At 43.5% G+C, this 22,920-nt stretch overlaps 1 protein-coding gene across 1 annotated transcript in view; it reads left to right on the forward strand.

The window, feature by feature from the left end:
* The first annotated feature begins 6,146 nt into the window (after nt 1–6,146).
* LOC126092873 (cytochrome P450 4C1-like) overlaps nt 6,147–22,920 on the forward strand; it is a 155,682-nt gene continuing 138,908 nt past the window's right edge. Inside the window, exon 1 of the mRNA XM_049908603.1 lies at nt 6,147–6,358. Coding sequence (XP_049764560.1) covers nt 6,147–6,358 — 212 coding nt within the window. The remainder of the gene's footprint in view (nt 6,359–22,920) is intronic.

The raw sequence follows: 22,920 nt of genomic DNA on the forward strand, positions 1-22,920 counted from the left end.
GCCAGTTTGCCGCGGCATACGGAGCTCCATCGCAGTCTTTAACACTGGTACCATGCCGCGACAGCGTGGACGTGAACCGTATGTGCAGTTGACGGACTTTGAGCGAGGGCGTATAGTGGGCATGCGGGAGGCCGGGTGGACGTACCGCCGAATTGCTCAACACGTGGGGCGTGAGGTCTCCACAGTACATCGATGTTGTTGCCAGTGGTCGGCGGAAGGTGCACGTGCCCGTCGACCTGGGACCGGACCGCAGCGACGCACGGAAGCACGCCAAGACCGTAGGATCCTACGCAGTGCCGTAGGGGACCGCACCGCCACTTCCCAGCAAATTAGGGACACTGTTGCTCCTGGGGTATCGGCGAGGACCATTCGCAACCGTCTCCATGAAGCTGGGCTACGGTCCCGCACACCGTTAGGCCGTCTTCCGCTCACGCCCCAACATCGTGCAGCCCGCCTCCAGTGGTGTCGCGACAGGCGTGAATGGAGGGACGAATGGAGACGTGTCGTCTTCAGCGATGAGAGTCGCTTCTGCCTTGGTGCCAATGATGGTCGTATGCGTGTTTGGCGCCGTGCAGGTGAGCGCCACAATCAGGACTGCATACGACCGAGGCACACAGGGCCAACACCCGGCATCATGGTGTGGGGAGCGATCTTCCACACTGGCCGTACACCACTGGTGATCGTCGAGGGGACACTGAATAGTGCACGGTACATCCAAACCGTCATCGAATGCATCGTTCTACCATTCCTAGACCGGCAAGGGAACTTGCTGTTCCAACAGGACAATGCACGTCCGCATGTATCCCGTGCCACCCAACGTGCTCTAGAAGGTGTAAGTCAACTACCCTGGCCAGCAAGATCTCCGGATCTGTCCCCCATTGAACATGTTTGGGACTTGATGAAGCGTCGTCTCACGCGGTCTGCACGTCCAGCACGAACGCTGGTCCAACTGAGGCGCCAGGTGGAAATGGCATGGCAAGCCGTTCCACAGGACTACATCCAGCATCTCTACGATCGTCTCCATGGGAGAATAGCAGCCTGCATTGCTGCGAAAGGTGGATATACACTGTAGTAGTGCCGACATTTTGCATGCTCTGTTGCCTGTGTCTATGTGCCTGTGGTTCTGTCAGTGTGATCATGTGATGTATCTGACCCCAGGAATGTGTCAATAAAGTTTCCCCTTCCTGGGACAATGAATTCACGGTGTTCTTATTTCAATTTCCAGGAGTGTATAAAGTTGATCGTCGGTTAAGCAGATGCCAGACAGATTCGTTCGAAGATTCCTAAGGAAATGCAATCCGAAAACAAAGGAAGTAGGTTACAGTACACTTGTTCGCCCACTGCTTGAATATTGCTCACCAGTGTGGGATCCGTACCAGACAGGGTTGATAGAAGAGATAGAGAAGATCCAACGGAGAGCAGCGCTCTTCGTTACAGGATCATTTAGTAATCGCGAAATTGTTACGGAGATGGAAGACTCTGCAGGGGAGACGCTCAGTAGCTCGGTACGGGCTTTTGTTGAAGTTTCGAGAACATACCTTCACCGACGAGTCAAGCAGTATATTGCTCCCTCCTACGTATATCTCGCGAAGAGACCATGAGGATAAAATCAGAGAGATTAGAGCCCACACAGAGGCATACCGACAATCTCCAAGAGTCGGTTCTCTGTTTAATTGCTCGAGGTATTTTTCGGATAGTAAGAGAGGCCCAGTTACGTTTGTGCACTGCGCAGTTAGTAGACGCGTGCATGCAGTTTAATGGAGCATACTGCTATGTGAGAGGATATTGCCATGTGACAAAATGGTACCTTGCTTATAAACGACGACAACTAGGGAAAACACGTCTAAAATATAAAAAAAAGTAGCCGGATGAGAATTCCAAACATAGTCCCACGGTGATCGTGGGTTTGATATCTTAGCAGTCTACTCGGTGAGCTGCAACGGCTGGTACAGTACTGAGGGGTGGTACACGTCCCTACGTGCATTCCAAGGTGTTGCAAGCTGTGAGAACGTTGTCAGCTCCTCTTTTCCGTACATGTTTTCTAAACGCACACACTGATTTTGCTAGACAAACTTTTGCCTTGAATCTGGGGAATCAGAAAAATGGCTCTGAGCACTATGGTCATCAGTCCCCTAGAACTTAGAACCACTTAAACCTAACTAACCTAAGGACAGCACACAACACCCAGTCATCACGAGGCAGAGAAAATCCCTGACCCCGCCGGGAATCGAACCCGGGAACCCGGGCGTGGGAAGCGAGAACGCTACCGCACGACCACTAGCTGCGGACTGGGAAATCAGATGCCGAGCTCCAAGTGTGACATTTTGTCGTCACCCTGTATATCTTGTAGTGGATAATGTCGAAACCTCTACCAGACTGTTTGCCGATGATACACCTGTCTGTAGCAACGCCATGAGTCCGTAGCGAATCGGTAAAGACATGCAGAGGATCGACAGATGGATTAAAGGCTGGCAGACTCAACGTGACTAAATGTGACATATTACGCCTGAATAGGCGAAGAAATCCTCTACTGTTCGATTACACTGTTGACGACAAATCACTGAAAATAATAATCACCGAGATAAAAAAGTACGAGTAACCATCCACAAGGACTTAAACTGTTGGAAGAGCAGACGCCATGTTCCTTTCGTAGCAAGAATCTTAAGGAAACGTAACTCACCCACGAAAGAAGTGGCTTGTCGCGTCTGGTTGCGCATTCGGTAAATTCGCCTTGCTGATCTCCTTAATCTGTGTTCCCTGTTCATGTCGTCGAGAAAAGCTGAATTACACAACTTCAGCACTAAGGGCCAGTCGTAAAATCTCGGGATAAATCCAAGGCCAGCTATCCGAGGAATAGGCTAATCACTGGTTGACTTGGAGTGCGCGTTGTATGTTGCCATTTTATTCCTCGGTTAGTTATTCCCGAAATAACGTTCATGTCGAGTAAAGCTGGTAGTAACTTAAGAGCACTCCGGCTATTTTCGCGTACGTCATTTCATATTTACGTAGTCGTCGTCTGGAGAAATAGTGTGTCAGACACGAGTGATGTACGTTCCAGATCGCAAAACTTCTGCCTTGAGCGTATCTAGAGGTTGGTAGATACTGTGAATGAGTTCAAGAGGATAGTAGAAAACACGAACACTCTTTCAGTCTCATTCAGTGAAAATATTAGTGCAAAATATGTAACTAAATTGTTAGGGTACATATATGTATAACCTCCTATCTTGAATTTACTTAAATGATCAGGTATTTGTTAATTGACCAGTAAGAAATCTTTCTAGATTTCCAAATAAAGTATTCGAAAAAATATGCAACAGTTTCCATTCACAAAAAACTTCACATACTTCGACAGAGCAACTACAATAGACCCGCGATTATTATTATTATTGTTATTATTATTATTTAAAGAATGCTATAGCATTCTTAAAAAAATACTTTCCTATTAATTTTACTACGTTAAATTTAGCTTGAATAAACACAAATAATTCACATGTTTGTGGAAATAACGTTAGGTGGTGGACTACTGTGTTGCTCTGAACCATTCAGTAAAAGATGGAAAGCTATTGTCCCAATGGGATATAAGAGTGAACAATATTTTCTGCTATAGATTTGGCTGAGTGAACTAGGGACATTAGTTTGCTGTCAAATTTTTTGATACATTCAACAATCACAATAAGCCATCAATTTCAGAAAAGTGGTGCTTCTGACAACTACAATGTATTTCAGTTTAAGTTACTTCCAACTAGCAACAGCTTGACATAGTGGAGAACACCGAAAATAACTTGTTATTCAAGGAAATTTAAAAACATAGCATTCGAGGTACTTCCTCCACATGCTACAACTTGGGTAACTAGATTCCTGTTATGTTCTTATAGCATACAAATACACCTATTATTTTATGACAAATATGGGTAGGCTTATGTGGATAATACTAATAACAAAGAAACAACAGCTACGTCCTATATTTGGGGAAGCATCACTTTTTTTAAGGAAAAAATCTTACTTTCCTCTTAATCTTACGTGTTAAACTTAGCCTAAGTAAGAACAAACAGTTCACTGGCTTCAGTGAATAATGGTAGGTGGGAGATAATATTCTTGCTCTGAAGCATTAATGGGCCCTTAATCCTAATATTTTCAATAAAAGGTGGAAAGTTGTTTTGACACAGCTGTGGTGTTAACAAAAGAGGGCATTTCTAATAGAAAACAAAGTGGAACAATACTTTCAGCCATTGATGAGACTGGGACACTACTGTTTCGTCAAAACTTTTTGCTACGCGAAAAATCGATGTTTCGTCAAAAACAGAAAAAGTTTTTAATGCAAATTGCGCGCATAATTGGTGTGGTATTTCGATTTGCTCAAGACTATTATGGCACTATCCGCTAAATAAGACGAGATAGTCCTTTCCGCTGTTGTTGTTGTTGTGGTCTTCAGTCCTGAGACTGGTTTGATGCAGGTCTCCATGCTATTTTATCCTGTGCAAGCTTCTTCATCTCCCAGTACCTACTGCAGCCTACATCCTTCTGAATCTGCCTAGTGTATTCGTCTCTTGGTCTCCCTCTACGATTTTTACCCTCCACGCTGCCCTCCAATACTAAATTGGTGATCCCTTGATGCCTCAGAATATGCCCTACCAACCGATTCCTTCTTCTAGTCATGTTGTGCCACAAACTTCTCTTCTCCCCAATCTTATTCAATACCTCCCCATTAGTTACGTGATCTATCCATCTAATCTTCAGCATTCTTCTGTAGCACCACATTTCGAAAGCTTCTATTCTCTCCGTGTCTAAACTATTTATCGTCCATGTTTAACTTCCATACATGGCCACACTCCATACAAATACTTTCAGAAACGACCTCCTGACACTTAAATCAATACTCGATGTTAACAAATTTCTCTTCTTCAGAAACGCTTTCCTTGCCATTGCCAGTCTACATTTTATATCTTCTCTACTTCGACCATCATCAGTTATTTTGCTCCCCAAATAGCAAAACTCCTTTACTACTTTAAGTGTCTCATTTCCTAATCTAATTCCCTCAGCATCACCCGACTTAATTCGACTACATTCCATTATCCTCGTTTTGCTTTTGTTGAGGTTCATCTTATACCCTCCTTTTAAGACACTGTCCATTCCGTTCAACTGCTCTTCCAAGTCCTTTGCTGTCTCTGATAGAATTACAATGTCATCGGCGAACCTCAAAGTTTTTATTTCTTCTCCATGGATTTTAATTCCTACCTCGAACTATTCTTTTGTTTCCTATACTGCTTGCTCAATATACAGATTGAATAACATCGGGGATAGGCTACAACCCTGTCTCACTCCCTTCCCAACCACTGCTTCCCTCTCATGTCCCTCGACTCTTATAACTGCCATCTGTTTTCTGTACAATTTGTAAATAGCCTTTCGCTCCCTGTATTTTACCCCTGCCACCTTCAGAATTTGAAAGAGGGTATTCCAGTCAACATTGTCAAAAGCTTTCTCTAAGTTAACACACACCAGATAAACAAGATTATTTTCCTACGAATCGTCGTTTTAATGTGCCTGACTTACATAAATAACACGACGGAATTAACAATGTACTGAAATCAAATGCATATTACTATAAATGAAAAGCATTATTGAAGAAGACGGAAAAATAGTCTCACTTGTCCGTCATATGCTCCAGTTTCTTATATGCAAATTTGAAAACACGGAGCACGGTTTCCTTTGATAAGCGATAACTGGATATAAATTCGGAATCGGCGTCGTCTCATTTTCTTCTCCTTCCTCATATTCTCAGCAACACTTGAGCCAAAATATCGTCATAGCTGTCTGCATCTGTCACTATGCCTGCCATCTTGAAAAGTCGTTTCCCGGTTAAGTTCGCTAACCGGCCAGAAATTACCGGTTTAGTTATCCTAGTTTCTTCTCCGGTTAGTAGTTAGTCTAGTTTCGTACAAAGTTTTTCCCGCGCTTAACTGGCTGATACGTCCCTGAGACGGAAGTAATGAAATTTAGTTGCAACCGGTTTTGCACTTGTATGCAATCAGCGGCCGGAGACGTCCTGCAAGGACAGTTCAAACTGAGCGGCAGGGGGAGGGGTGACCGCATTGACGGCGTATAAATAGAGGAGGGAGTTGTGGCGCAGCTGTCTTCCGCGCTGAACCATGAGTGCTGTGTTCGCCGCCTGCGTGCTGCTGGTCTCGCTGTCTGCCGGGTTGCTGGCAGTCGCAGCCTGGCTGTGGGTCACCCGCCGCCGGACGTCGATCCCAGGACCCCCGACACTGCCGCTGCTGGGAAACGCGCTCAGCTTCTACAAGATGCCAGTGCTGGTCGGCCGCCTCACGGAACTGCACAGTCGCTACGGAGACATCTTCAGGTGAGTCGGGCGTCTTGTACACTGGCCCACTGCTGTGAACCACTGCTGTATAAGCAAGTCTGTTCCTACAGATTCCGTTATGCGTTTAGAAAGTTGCGTTGCGTTGTTTGGGGGAAGAGACTAAACAGCGAGGTCATCGGTCTCGTCGGATTACGGAAGGATGCGGAAGGAATTCGGCCGTGCACTTTCAAAGGAACCATCCCGGCATTTGCCTGGAGCGATTTAGGGAAATCGCGGAAAACCTAAATCAGGATGGCCGGACGCGGGATTGAACCGTCGTCCTCCAGAATGGGAGTCCAGTGCTCTAACCACTGCCCCACCTCGCTCGGTCGTTTAGAAAGTGGACATGGGTTCACAACAGTACTCAGGATTCATCAGAATACAGTTGACATGTTTTCACTGTTTCATCATGCTGACTGATTATGCTCGTAGTCGCTAAGCGTGGGTATCGTGATTGTTATGTTTGTTCTGATACCAAGAACACTATTTCTTAACGTTTTAATTTGATACTTTGCTGCGCGTTTTGTACAGGGTTTGCTCATCCTCAGGCGTTTTCTGTTGCTTGCGTATGAAATGAAATATGTCTAACATAGAAGTCGCTTCTTGTGAGAAAGTAGTGTTGTGGGAAAAAAGGGGAGGGGGAGGCAAGAAAGCTACAACCAGTGTGCTCACTGCTTATAATATTGTGACACACCTCTTCAATGTAATATAGTCTTTCCACCAATAAATGTATGAAATAAGGGGTGTAAGACTTAGACGGTAATTGAAATGTCTGACATACAAAGAAAATTTTACATAATTAGTGCTACATAGCCGGCCGGTGTGTCCGTGCGACTCTAGGCGCTTCAGTCCTGAACCGCGTGACCTCTAAGGTCGCAGGTTCGAATCCTGCCTCGGGCATGGATGTGTGTGATGTCCTTAGGTTAGTTGGGTTTAAGTAATTCTAAGTTCTAGGGGACTGGTGACCACAGATGTTAAGTCCCATAGTGCTCAGAGCCATTTGAACCATTTTTAAAGTGCTACATACCTTTTTTTTTTTTGAGTCATCAATATCGCGACTGGTTTGATGCGGCCCGCAACGAATTCCTTTACTGTGCCAACCTCTTCATCTCAGAGTAACAATTTCACCCTATGTCATCAATTATTTGTTCGATCAATTCCAATCTCTGTCCTCCTCTACAGCTTTTCCCCTTCCGCAACTCCCTCTATTACCATGGAAATTATTCCCTAATGTCCTTAACACATGTCCCATCATTCTCTACCTTCTTCCTGTCAGTGTTTTCCATGCGGATTCTGCATAGGATCTCCTCATTCCTTACATCTTCATCTACATCTACATACATACTCCGCAATCCACCATACGGTGCGTGGCGGAGGGTACCTTGTATCACAACTAGCATCTTCTCTCCCTGTTCCACTCCCAAACAGAACGAGGGAAAAATGACTGCCTATATGCCCCTGTACGAGCCCTAATCTCTCTTATCTTATCTTTGTAGTCCTCCCGCGAAATGTAAGTTGGCGGCAGTAAAATTGTACTGCAGTCAGCCTCAAATGCTGGTTCTCTAAATTTCCTCAGTAGCGATTCACGAAAAGAACGCCTCCTTTCCTCTAGATACTCCCACCCGAGTTCCTGAAATATTTCCGTAATACTCGCGTGATGATCAAACCTACCAGTAATAAATGTAGCAGCCCGCCTCTGAATTGCTTCTATGTCATCCCTCAATCCGACCTGATAGGGATCCCAAACGCTCGAGCAGTACTCAAGAATAGGCCGTATTAGTGTTTTATAAGCGGTCTCCTTTACAGATTAACTACAACTTCCCAAAATTCTACCAATGAACCGAAGACGACTATCCGCCTTCCCCACAACTGCCATTACATGCTTGTCCTACGTCATATCGCTCTGCAATGTTACGCCCAAATATTTAATCGACGTGACTGTGTCAAGCGCTACACTATTAATGGAGTATTCAAACATTACAGGATTCTTTCTCCTATTCATCTATATAAATTTACATTTATCTATATTTAGAGTTAGCTGCCGTTCTTTACACGAATCACAAATCCTGTCCAAGTCATCTTGTATCCTCCTACAGTCACTCAACGACGACACATTCCCGTACACCACAGCATCATCAGCAAACAGACGCACATTGCTATCCACCCTATCCAAAAGATCATTTATGTAGATAGAAAACAACAGCGGACCTACCACACTTCCCTGGGTCACTCCAGATGATACCCTCACCTCCGATGAACACTCACCATCGAGGACAACGTACTGGGTTCTATTACTTAAGAAGTCTTCGAGCCACTCACATACTTGTGAACCAATCCCATATGCTCGTACCTTAGTTAGGAATCTGCAGTGGGGAACCGAGTCAAAGGCTTTCCGGAAGTCAAGGAATATGGCATCCGTCTGGTACCCTTCATCCATGGTTCGCAAAGTATCATGTGAAAAAAGGGCGAGTTGCGTTTCGCAGGAGCGATGCTTTCTAAAGAAGTGCAGATGCATGGACAGCAACTTCTCTGTCTCAAGGAAATCCATTATATTCGAACTGAGAATACGTTCGAGAATCCTGCAACAAACCGATGTTGAGGATATTGGTCTGTAATTTTGAGGATCCGTCCTTCTACCCTTCTTATATACAGGCGTCACCTGCGCTTTTTTTCAGTCGCTCGGGACTTTACGTTGAGCAAGAGATTCGCGATAAATGCAAGCTAAGTAAGGAGCCAATGCAGTAGAGTACTCTCTGTAAAACCGAATTGGAATCCCATCAGGATCTGGCGATTTATTTATTTTCATCCCATTCAGCTGCTTCACAACACCAGGGATGTCTATCACTGTATCCTACATACGGGAATCTGTGCGAGACTGAAACGGTGGTATGTTTGTACGATCCTCCTGCGTGAAAGATTTCTCAAATGCTAAATTTAAAACATTCAAGAGTGGAATTAAAATTCAAGACCTTATCAGTCCGCCTAATTTTCAACATTCATTTCACGCACCCTCAAATGCTTCGATTCTCTCCTGTTCCGGTTTTTCCACAATCCACGTTTCACTATCATGCGACGATCTATTCCATTCGTACAATTCCAGCAATTTCTTCCACACTTAAGGTCTATGTTTGATAATAAAAGACTTCTCTTGGTCAGGAAACGCTCTTTTTGCCATCGCTAGTCTGCTTTTGATGTCCTCCTTCCTCCGTCAGTCATTGGTTATTCTGCTGCCTAGGTATCACAATTCCTTAACTTCATCTACTTCGTGACCATCAATCCTGATTTTACGTTTCTTACTGTTCTCATTTCTGCTGCTTCTCGTTACCTTCGTCTTTCTTCAATTTACCTTCAATCTGTATGGTGTACTATCAGTAGACTGTTCACTCCATTCACCACATCCTGTTATTCTTCTTCACTTTCACTGAGGATAGCAATGATATCAGCAAATCTTATCACTGACATCGTTTTGTCTTGAATTTTAATTCCACTCTTGAATGTTTCTTTTATTTCCGTCATTGCTTCTCTAGTGCACAGATTGAGCAGTGGGGGCGAAAGACTACAGCCGCCCTTTTATTGTTCCCTCTTAGCTCTTGTACATGTTATATATTACCCATATTTCCTTATAGCTTACCCCTAATTTTCTCAGAATTTCGAACATGTTGCATCATTTGACACTGTCGAACGGTTTTTCCAGGCCGATAGATCCTATGAGGGTGTCGTGATTTTTATTTATTCTTGCTTCCATTATCAGGTGCAACGTCAGAACTGCCTCTATGGTGTCTTTACCTTTCCTAAAACCAAACTAATCAACATCTAATACCTCCTCAATTTTCTTTCCATTATTCTGTGTATTATTCTTGTTGAGCTGATTATGCGATAATTCTCACGCTTTTCAGCTCTTGGAACCTTCGGAATTGTGTGGAGTATGTTTTTCCGCAAGCGAGATGATATATCGCAAGACTCATACATTCTACATACCAAAGGAATAGTCGTTTTGTTGCAACTCCCTCAATGCTTTCAGAAATTCTGATAGAATATTATCTATCCCTAAACTCTTCTAAATTCTAGATCCCTTATCTCTTCTATATCGATTCCTGTTTCTTGTTCTATCACATCACACAAATCTTCCCCCTCGTAGAGGTCTTCAATGTACCCTTTCCACCCATCCGCTCTCTCCTCTGCATGTAGCAGTGGAATTCTCATTGCACCCTTAATGTTACTACCCATCCTTTAAATTTCATCAGAGGTTGTATGGACTTTTATATATGCTAAGTCAGTGCTTCCTACAACATTTCTTTTTCGATTTCTTCTCGTTTATCATGTAGCCATTCCGTCTTTGCTTTCCTACATTTGCTATTTATTTATTTCCTAAATGACTTGTATTTCTGTATCCCTGAATTTCCCTAAACTTTTTTAACTTCCTTCTTTTACCGATCAGCTAAAGTATTGACTACTGATCACCATTACTAAATTGTGAGCTGACTTTATATCTACTCTTGAGTAGGCATTACAATCCAGTATCTGATTTTGGAATCTCTGCCTGGCCATGAAATATTCTAACTGGAATATTACCGTATCCCCCCACCTTTTCCAAGTATATCTCCTTCTCTTGTTATTCTTGAACAGAGTGTGTGCTATTACTAGCTGAAATTACTGCAGATATCAATTAGTCTTTCTCCTCTCTCATTCGTAGAACCAAGCCCACATTCCACTGTAACTCTTTTTTCTACTCCTTGCCCTTAACTGCATTCCAGTCCTCCATGACTATTAGACTTTCACCTACCTTTATGTATTGAATTTCCCGCTCAATAGCCTCGTATAGTTTTCATCTTCCGCTTGCGATTTCGGCCTGTGTACCTGAACTATCGTGGTCGGTGTTGATTTGCTGTTGATTCTGACGGGAATCCTACTGACAACGAGTCGCTGGCCGTTGTGACCGAGCGGTTCTAGGCGCTTCAGTCCGGAACCGCGCTGCTGCTACGGTCGCAGGTTCGAATCCTGCCTCGGGCATGGATGTGTGTGGTGTCCTTAGGTTAGTTAGGAACCAGTACTTCTAAGTCTAGGGGACTGATGGCCTCAGACGTTAAGTCCCATAGTGCTTAGGGCCATTTGAACCATTTTTTGATAACGAGTCTTACGCCCATTGTACCATTTTCTGCTGGTATTGTTCTATAATCATCTGACCCGAAATCCTTGTATCCTTTCCAGTTCACTTACGCCAAGTAAACCCAGATTGAGCGTTAGCAGATTTTCTAGCTTCGCTACCTTGTTGAAAATTCTGGCATTCCACGCCCCACTCGTAGAACATTATCCCTTCGTTGGTTATCCAGTCTTTTTCTCATAGTCACCTTCTCCTTGGTAGTCTACTCCCGGAGATCCGTATGGGTGTCTGTTCCGGAATGTTTTGCCAATGGAGAGATCATCACAACACTTTTTTTAATTACAGTCCACATGTCCTATGGATACACATTATGTGTCTGTAATTCAGTGGTTCCCATTGCCTTCTGCGTCCTAATGCCGTTGATCATTGCTGATTATTCCGCCTTTAGGGCAGTTTCCTACCCACAGGCCAAGGACTGCTCTCAACGTTTGTCTGCTTCTCCGTCTTCTTTGACAAGATCGTTGGCTGAATTAGGGTGACTTCTTATGCGACAAGTCTGCAGCCACCACTACGGACGATTTCTATTTAAAGGTTAAGCAGTTTGGGGATCTGAACTCGTCCCTGAGGATGGTTTGCTTATTGATCAAAGTTGCTACTCCTAGACCACGAGTGTAGCTTCAGGGAAACTGCTGCCGAAATATCATCATACGTCGGACGCAGGCATTACCACAGTCAAGAAGATGCTGCTCAAAATCGTATACGATTCCTCTTGTGCACGTACTCTGCAAACCACTGTGAAGTACGTGTTGAAGGTTGCTTAGCACGATAGCACATTCTGCGGTTTCGCCGGCTAGGTGGCCGAGCGGTTCTAGGCGCTTCAGTCTGGAACCGCGCGACGGCTACGGTCGCTTTTCGAATCCTGCCTCGGGCATGGATGTGTATGATGTCCTTAGGTTAGTTAGGTTTAAGTAGTTCTAAGTTCTATGGGACTTAACTGATGTTAAGTCCCATAGTGCTCAGAGCCATCTGAATCATTTTCTGCGGTTTCCTCCGGTTCACATCACGTGCGGAGCGCTGGACGAATGACTGTATGTCTCTCTGCTTGCTGTAATTAGTCTAAGTTTATGTTCACACTCGCTACGGGAACGATGAACTTTGAGGTACGGATAATATTTTTAGAGTCTTCACTTAGTTTTGTTACAAGATTTTCACGGGGTTGTGGCCTGCTATCCTCAAGCGTGTACCAGATCTGATTTCCCAGCATCTCTGTGACACTCTCCCACTAGTTAGACACACTTGTGAGCATTCGTGTCGTCCTTCATTGACTACATACGGTATCCGCTGTCACTCCTATTTGGTGTGGTTCCCACACACTTCAGCAGTATTCTAAGATGGGACGCACAAGTCGTATGGCAGCAGTCTCATTTTGTAGAACTTCTGCATTTTCCCAGCTGCCCTACCAATGATTGAACCTTTGTGATATTCCATTTAATTTCGCTACAAAATGCAACACCCAGGTACTGAAATGAGGTGTAGATAGGGCATTTATGACCGGGATTCGGTCTCCTGGGGCAAGTCCTTTTTTTTTAAGTTGACACTACTGCGGTGTCTTGCGAGTCGACGATGATGAAATGATGATGAGGAAAACACACACAACCAGTACCGAGCGGCGAAAATCCTCTACCCGGCCTGGGTATCGAACGCGCGGCCCTGAGATCGAGAGTCAGCAATGCTAAATCAGAGGACCACCAGCTGCTGACAATCAGGTGTCGGTACGGGTCGATTGTTTGCATTCACAATTCGATAATGTTGTAGTTACAACACACGACTTTTCTAGTGTACAGCGTAACTTTCTTGGAAATATAAAACAAGTTACCACTCTTTGTACCGCATTGAATTCTTATGAAGATCTAGCAGATTATTTCTGCATTTATTCACTTAGATAACTGCATCATATGTAAAATCTCTGATGTTAATATTAATATTTTCTGACAGATCGTTATAACATACAGTTAACAAAAATGGCCCATACACAATGAATGAAAAGGGTCCCGGCACAATTCCCTGAGACGTGAAACTACTTCTACTTCCGTCAATGACACAGTGTCCAAGGTAAAACGCTGTATCCTCACTACCAAGAAATCTTCAATCCAGCCACAAATTTCTTTGATAAACGATGTAAAAGTGCTTTTCGTGTGATACTGAGTCAAACGCTTTTCGGAAGTCAAGACATACTGCATCAACCAGACTATCCTAATCTATGGATTTGATGATCTCATGCGAGAAAAGCACAAGTTAGGTTTCACCTGATCGATCTTTTCGGAATTTATAATTGAATCGATCATTGCATAATGACCATGAGTTAAGTTTCTAACAAAAATGAGTTATATATTCGAAATGGGTGATGATTAGTAGAAGCAGAGCAGGAAAAAAAAAAAAAAAAAAAAAAAAAAAGAGCATACCTGCCAAATGTTAAATGGGTGACACTAAATCCGGAAATTGGTAGCATAGGATGTACAAATACATTGGTAGGATGCCAAATCCGTAAAACGGTAAAACTGATAAGATACGACGAAACGCAGATGTACTCGTCAATAAGTATAGCTCTTTATGCAGATGTGTGTGTATGTGTGTGTGTATCTACGTCCGAACAGCTCTCGAGAAAGAGCTAATCGCCATTTCACTGCGTAGCCTGCAATCAAGAGTACATCTACATCTACATCTACATGATTACTCTGCAATTCACATTTAAGTGCTTGGCAGAGGGTTCATCAAACCACAATCATACTATCTCTCTACCTTCCACTCCCGAACAGCGCGCGGGAAAAACGATCACCTAAACCTTTCTGTTCGAGCTCTGATTTCTCTTATTTTATTTTGATGATCATTCCTACCTATGTAAGTTGGGCTCAACAAAATATTTTCACATTCGGAAGAGAAAGTTGGTGACTGAAATTTCGTAAATAGATCTCGCCGCGATGAAAAACGTCTTTGCTTTAATGATTTCCATCCCAACTCGCGTATCATATCTGCCACACTCTCTCCCCTATTACGTGATAATACAAAACGAGCTGCCCTTTTTTGCGCCTGAATTATTTATCAGTCATGCGCTGTTGCTCCGTTCAAAGTCTGTCCTCTGTGTTGAAAGGATGGCATTGTGGATATCAGGATCGAAACCATTGCTACGAGAAAATAAGTCTTGCAATGCCCTATGTGTTAATCTAAATTAAATATTCGAGTGAACTCGCATTTCTGCAAGTCTCAGCTTGTCCCCATTTGCACAAGCATTTATACCGAGTTGGTGATTACTAAAAGTAATGAGGGCTTGTCGAGATGGTGAAATACTAAATGATGTGCATAAGAACGGCAACATTGCCGGAATAATATTTCTTGTAGATATTGTCGTAAGTAGAATACATTTTTTCCGCTTTAATACTGCACATGTATGTCGTTTTTGTAGGAGTCAATGTGGCATGTTAAACATAAATGCAGACAGAACACAGTTAACAATATTAATCATGATTGGCTGACATTTACCGGTACACCAGTAGGCAAACTGCAGAGCGTTGTTAAACTACACACAGTAGTTGTTATGTGAGTTATTCGAAAGCTGACACCATGTTGTAAATATCGTTTGTTAGCATTTACAGAAACATGTACGCGCTCTAGTACAGGGTCAAAAATGTGACTCCCGACAGTTTTGTTCATTCCTGGGAGTGTAACTTGCGGGCTTTCACAACACATCTATACTGGTGGTGGCCCTCAGCTATGTACCCCCTGACTCAGTGTTGAAATATTAAAAGTTTTGCCTGGTTTCGTTATCTAGGGGCTGGGATACGTAGTTGCCACATTACAAGCCAGATACTGCCGAATCCACAGTATACAATATGAATATACACATGAATCGAATGGTCGAAGGTTTCTATCACTCGGCAATTGCAAATGTAATGTAGATATTTATAAATGAAAGATTGCAGTTAAATAAAATCTGCAGGTACTATCTTAACGACTTCAAATCATGAGTACGATAGTAGAAGTACTTTTGGGAATTAGGTATATTTCTACAAAACACTTATTGGTGTCGATGGTCTAGCAATTAAATAAAATATAAGTTGAATAACAGGGAAACAATGGATTCCTACTGCACGTAATTAGTTATGAACAACGACATAGTTCATGAGGAAAAAAACGTTCAAATGTGTGCGAAATCTTATGGGACTTAACTACTAAGGTCATCAGTCCCTAAGCTTACACACTACTTAACCTAAATTATCCTAAGGACAAACACACACACCCATGCCAGAGGGAGGACTCGAACCTCCGCCGGGACCAGCCGCTAGTCCATGACTGCAGCGCCTTAGACCGAGCTCATGAGATTTTCACTTCTAAACGCACACTACGTCTTAACTGTAGAAGCCACGGAACTCTCAGAAGTGCACAAGTCGACAATAAGAAGTATTTCTATCTGCCGCGACCAGGTGCGAAGCGCTCCACACTCTCCAAGCCTCATCCGTGACTGTGAGTCCGTCGCGTCTTTGCGACTCCCCAGTGTGCCGCACCATCCCGAACTCCCCTCATGACCTCTCCTGTACTGCATGCTTCTCCCCCACTTCCGTACATTCTCTCAATCGAACACTGTGATTGGCTAGAGCGCTCCCGAAATGTCTTCAAGCCAATGTGCACTCACAAACATATTAAAACACATTCAAAATACTGGATTTACATTTAAATAACTTGAAATTAAATAAATATTCCTACGGCTGGACCATAAATGCGCTCTAACACACGTTATTAAATACACAAACAAATTAAATAAACATATATCAAAGGAATAGCAAGGAAAATTAGGCCAGTAGCCTAATGTCTCCGTGCTTTCTAAAACACAGTAAATATTTGACCAGTTTCTTCATGAATAGTATATATCGGATATAAACAAAGATATAGATCAATAAGCTTGCTGCTACCGTTTTTTCGTGTAACTGTGGAGTACTTACGGCCTGACGCGATCGATAGTAATTGGCCACTTTGACCTCCAATAACTGATGTACTATTCAAGTTACATGCCTGTAATTCATACCAATTTAGGTTTACACTAATAGCTTTCTAAAGACACATCGATCGACGAAATCGGATGAACCGTTTAGATTTTGGAAACTCGTTGCCGGGTGTTACTTGTATAATTTACCGTCAGATACTAAACTTTAAACTAATAAATATATTGAAAACCTGATTACACCATCAGAATCGTTGCGAAAATAATGGTAATTTACATGTTTCTTTTTGAGGTATCATGATTCATCTGGCTACAATTAATTTCTATACGAACTGTGAGATGCCTGCCATGATGGTTTCACAGAGTCCGCCATCTTTGGAACTCTCGGCATGCAAGTTTCTTCCATCGACACAGCGTCACCATTGAATTTCCAGCCACGCGCTTCGGCTGGACCCCTGTTGCTTCCGCCAACATCTGGTACCACGTGGTCGGCCTGCCGAGTGGGCTGCGCCCACTGAGCAGCCCGTGTGGCCACGCCAGTTCCCAACTTATAATATTTCCAGGGCACCACAACTCGCCTGTTACCTGACAAACTGAACATACAAATTTATTTTATACTTTTACTCTTCGATTGGAGGTTCCATGTTAAACAGGCAGTGCCAACTACCTTAACATTATCCACAATCATACTGCTGTTGTGGGGCAGTGAAATCTGTGAGTACAGCTGTGCATAAAAGTGATTTAATCGGAAAGCCTTCCACGTTCATGTTATGTCACGCTTGTCATATGTAACAAGCAGTAAGATAGTGGTGGAATAAACAAAAATGCAAGTGTAAAAAAAGGGTTGAATTAGCAGCCTGACGTTAAGATAACACAATTAGAAGCACTGCCTCCTCTGTAATGAGAGACAAACTTTTACTACTCGCCAAACAGTTGCTGCGTTGTCTATAACAACAGTCACCACCCTGTTCTACAATCCCACACAGTAAAGCGATAAATGAAGAAAACTTTCAAAAAAGTTTCATGTTACTACAGCGTGATTCATCCTGTCACATAATACTCCCAAGAAATGCATGGGACTCACGTTGTTGATATCATACTCACCTCGCCCTGTACACATATAAGTGTCAGAACCACATCTCAACGTATACCTGTAAGCTAACAAAGAGAGATATCATGCATTTCAAGAGGCGCTACGCCCTTGGTTCATCAGCTGTGCTGTAAGTATACAGAGATGGCGCTAGTCTTGACGAGGAGTTTCACATAGCACGTATGGCCAATAGTGTCTCGACGCAGTGTGTTCTCATTCCAGTTTAAAGATAGTCAAATCACATAAACTAAAAGTACATATCATATGAAAACGTAATCTGTGCCTTGAATCAGAAACCTTAGATACGCATTCAAAGTACAAAACAGTAGTTCGTAGTATTGTGATAGCACTGCACCACAACTCACATAAATCATCTAGAATCTGTATCATGTATGCAGAATTAGCTAGCATTTCAGTCTGGTTGTTGTATGTGTACACACTGGACTCCTTTACCATGTTCACAGAAAAAGCAGGCTACATATATATCTCCATCTATAAGGCTTCCCTGCAAATTACCCTTAAGTACCTGCCAGAGGGTTCATTGAACCACTTTCACAATAATTCTCCATTATTCCATTTTCGAACATCGCGCGGAAGAAACACATACTTGTATCTTCAACTGTGAGCTCTGATTTCCCTTATTTTATTATGATGATCGCTTCTCCCTAGCTAGATCGGGGTCAAAATATATTTTCGCATTCGGGGGAGAAAGTTGGTGATTGAAATTTCGTGAGAAGGTCCCACCGCAACGTGAAAAGCTTTTATTTTAATGACTTTCACCCCAGGTCCTGTATCATGTCCGCGCACAATCTCTCCTATATTTCTCGATAATTCAAAACGTGCTGCCCTTATTTGAACTTTCTCGATGTACTCCGTTAAACCTATAGGGTATGGATCCCACGTCATGCAGCAGTACTACAAAAAAGTGTCCTGCCAATAAAATGCAGTCTTTGGTTCGCCTTACCCCAACATCTTTCATGTGTTCCTTCCAATTTAAGTTGTTTGTAATTTTAATTTCAAGGATTTCGTTGAATTTACAGCCATCAGATTTGATTGATTTATCGTGTAACCGAAGCTTAAGATTTCCTTTTAGCAGTGATGAGGATGACCTGGCACCGTGTTCAACCTGCATCCTTTGACACTGAAGCCCTTTTTATGTTTCCTAGAGATCCTCTAACCTAAAATACCGCCCAGTCCACGCCACATAGGCCCCACTACATGTATAGCCGCTTCCTGCGTGTAACGAACTCCTGACCTATTTTGCGAAACCCGGAACTCCACCACCCTACGGCACTAGTAGAGGAATCTGCAGCCTACATGGTCTCAGAAGCGTGTGAGCCTCTGATCCAGACCCTACACTCTGCTCTGTACCAAAGCTTCACTATCGATCCTATAGACTATGCTGCAACTGATCTATATAAATGACCTGGGTGACAATGTGAGCAGTTCTCTTAGGTTGTTCGCAGATGATGCTGTAATTTACCGTCTAGTAAAGTCATCCGAAGACCAGTATCAGTTGCAAATCGATGTAGAAAAGATTGCTGTGTGGTGTGGCAGGTGGCAGTTGACGCTATAGATAATATTGTGGGGAAGGCGAGCCAAAGGTTGCATTTCATTGGCAGGACACTTAAAAGATGCAACAAGTCTACTAAAGAGACAGCTTACACTACACTCGTTCGTCCTCTGTTAGAATATTGCTGCGCGGTGTGGGATCCTTACCAGGTGGGATTGACGAAGGACATCGAAAGGGTGCAAAAAAGGCAGCTCGTTTTGTATTATCACGTAATAGGGGAGAGAGTGTGGCAGATATGATACGCGAGTTGGGATGGAAGTCATTAAAGCAAAACCGAGCGAGGTGGCGCAGTGGTTAGCACACTGGACTCGCATTCGGGAGGACGACGGTTCAATCCCGTCTCCGGCCATCCTGATTTAGGTTTTCCGTGATTTCCCTAAATCGCTTCAGGCAAATGCCGGGATGGTTCCTTTGAAAGGGCACGGCCGATTTCCTTCCCCATCCTTCCCTCACCCGAGCTTGCGCTATGTCTCTAATGACCTCGTTGTCGACGGGACGTTAAACACTAATATCCTCCTCCTCCATTAAAGCAAAGACGTTTTTCGTCGCGACGAGATCTATTTACGAAATTTCAGTCACTAACTTTCACTTCCGAATGCGAAAATATTTTGTTGAGCCCAACCTACATAGGTAGGAATGATCATCAAAATAAAATAAGAGAAATCAGAGCTCGAACAGAAAGGTTTAGGTGTTCGTTTTTCCCGCGCGCTATTCGGGAGTGGAATGGTAGAGAGATAGTACGATTGTGGTTCGATGAACCCTCTGCCAAGCACTTAAATGTGAAATGCAGAGTAGACATGTAGATGTAGATGGTATGATCCATCTCGGAAGCAAGACTAGCAGCGTTTACTGCTTCAGATAGCCGCTTGAAAACAGAGAGAATCTCTTCCATTTCAAAGCGACATACTTGAGCCATCACCTACTGTTGGCTGCAACCTGTACTCTTCATGGCATCCGGAAGGACCCGTTTTACTCCTGGAATGACTCTTCTAGGTATGCACATGGATTGCACACTGACTTCCTTCCCCTCCTAGGCAGCCATAGCCCTAAGGCGCCCCACAATGCGCCTAACATTGGAGGTCCCAACTACCAATATTCCCACCCTTAGTGACTCCCGGATGTTGCAGGCTGAGGGGCTTCCCCTGAAGAAGGGCAAGTGACTGCATCAAGGAGAGGGACAATGTCATCCACAGACAACATCTGAAGCCTGACCCGGGAGGCCCTACATTCGGGCCCATGGGAAGTCTTTCGCAACCTGCCATGCCACGAAGCAACCTCCTACTAGACCACGGGTGAGCAGTTACTGGGCTGGCCACCGGGCTCGGGCCGATCAGCGGTCATGGGGGGCGTAGACGTCTGTTGATTCCCCACGGCCGGCCCACAACATTGATACCTATCCACTGCAGCTTCAAGCTGTGTACTCGAAGCCAACACATGTAACTATCTCTTTACTTATTTTTATATTTAAACACTGACCTACAGAATTTTCCCCGACAAAGGCAACTCAAATTTAACCTATTCATTTGATATCCACAATATACAAGCCCAACGAAATCCGACTGCTGTACATTGACAACATGCTTTCCAATGATTAACTCACAAGAATGGCCCTGAATTGCAATAAATCCTAATAATGATACAAATCCAAAAAATATGAAATTAAAAAAATATAAAACTACCTCCAACTCTGTTAATTGCCTAAACTCATTTCAGTCATGATTCCCGATGGTGGAAACCGCATTTTTTTATAATTCACTTACCTCATAGAAAATGTACATAACACGAACTACAACAATTACAGCAAACAGCAATTACAGCCAGCTAAATAAAAATCCTGCTAAAAGGATGGACATACAAAAAAAAAATCACGTTTGTTTTCGTGCGCTCTTTGCTGCATTTCGTCTCTCTGGTTGCGCTGTACAATTCTCTCTGCCCCCTCTCCCCTGAAAGGATAAGTGAGATGACACACGCGTCTACAAGAAAATCTAAGCTGAAGGGTAAGTTTAAGCATAGGGACAATTCTTTAGTTTTTCTTTAGAGTTAAATTTTCTCGAGGAACGGTAAGCACTCCACGAATTTTACTGCTCGAAACTGCATGTGATACTATGTGCCAGGATTTCAATGCAGTATGTCAATACTTGTGGTCCAGAAATAGATCCTTGTGGGACTTTCACACTGTTCTTCCTTGTGCTCTTTGCTGCATTTCTTCTGTCTGCTTTCGCTGCTGTTTAATTCTCTCTGTCTCCTGCCCCATCACAGGATAACTGAGATGACATACTTATCCGCAAGAAGATCTAGCCTGAAGAATAAGTTTAAGCACAGGGATAATATTTACCATCAAGGACGGTCTTGATCGCAGTTTGTTTATTGCGGTGACCGGTTTCGACCACTACTACCGTCTAGTAAGGTCATCTGAAGACCAGTATCATTTGCAAAGCGATTAAGAAAAGATTGCTGTGTGGTGTGGCAGGTGGCATTTGACGCTAAATAACGAAAAGTGTGAGGTGATCCACATGAGTTCCAAAAGAAATCCGTTGGAATTCGATTACTCGATAAATAGTACAATTCTCAAGGCTTTCAATTCAACTAAGTACCTGGGTGTAAAAATTACGAACAACTTCAGTTGGAAAGACCACATAGATAATATTGTGGGGAAGGCGAACCAAAGGTTGCGTTTCATTGGCAGGACACTTAGAAGATGCAACAAGTCCACTAAAGAGACAGCTTACACTACACTCGTTCGTCCTCTGTTAGAATATTGCTGCGCGGTGTGGGATCCTTACCAGGTGGGATTGACGGAGGACATCGAAAGGGTGCAAAAAAAGGGCAACTCGTTTTGTATTATCACGTAATAGGGGAGAGAGTGTGGCAGATATGATTGGAATGCAAGTCATTAAAGCAAAGACGTTTTTCGTCGCGGCGAGATCTGTTTACGAAGTTTCAGTCACCAACTTTGTCAAATGGCTCTGAGCACTATGGGACTTAACTTCTGTGGTCATCAGTCCCCTAGAACTTAGAACTACTTAAACCTAACTAACCTAAGGACATCACACACATCCATGTCCGAGGCAGGATTCTAACCTGCGACCGTAGCAGTCTCGCGGTTCCGGACTGAGCGCCTGAACCGCTAGACACCAACTTTCTCTTCCGGATGCGAAAATATTTTGTTGAGCCCAACCTACAAAGGTAGGAATGATCATCAAAATAAAATAAGAGAAATCAGAGCTCGAACAGAAAGGTTTAGGTGTTCGTTTTTCCCGCGCGCTCTTCGGGAGTGGAGTGGTAGAGAAATACTATGATTGTAGTTCGATGAACCCTCTGCCAAGCACTTAAATGTGAATTGCAGAGTAATCATGTAGATGTAGATGTAGATGTAGAAGGTTCTAACTACAGGGCTATTACAAATGATTGAAGCGATTTCATAAATTCACTGTAGCTCCATTCATTGACATATGGTCACGACACACTACAGATACGTAGAAAAAGTCATAAAGTTTAGTTCGGCTGAAGCCGCACTTCAGGTTTCTGCCGTCAGAGCGCTCGAGAGCGCAGTGAGACAAAATGGCGACAGGAGCCGAGAAAGCGTATGTCGTGCTTGAAATGCACTCACATCAGTGCAACGACACTTCAGGACGAAGTTCAACAAAGATCCACCAACTGCTAACTCCATTCGGCGATGGTATGCGCAGTTTAAAGCTTCTGGATGCCTCTGTAAGGGGAAATCAACGGGTCGGCCTGCAGTGAGCGAAGAAACGGTTGAACGCGTGCGGGCAAGTTTCACGCGTAGCCCGCGGAAAATTGGCTC

This window comes from Schistocerca cancellata, chromosome 7 (genome assembly GCF_023864275.1).
Source record: "Schistocerca cancellata isolate TAMUIC-IGC-003103 chromosome 7, iqSchCanc2.1, whole genome shotgun sequence".
Classification (NCBI taxonomy): Eukaryota; Metazoa; Arthropoda; class Insecta; order Orthoptera; family Acrididae; genus Schistocerca; species Schistocerca cancellata.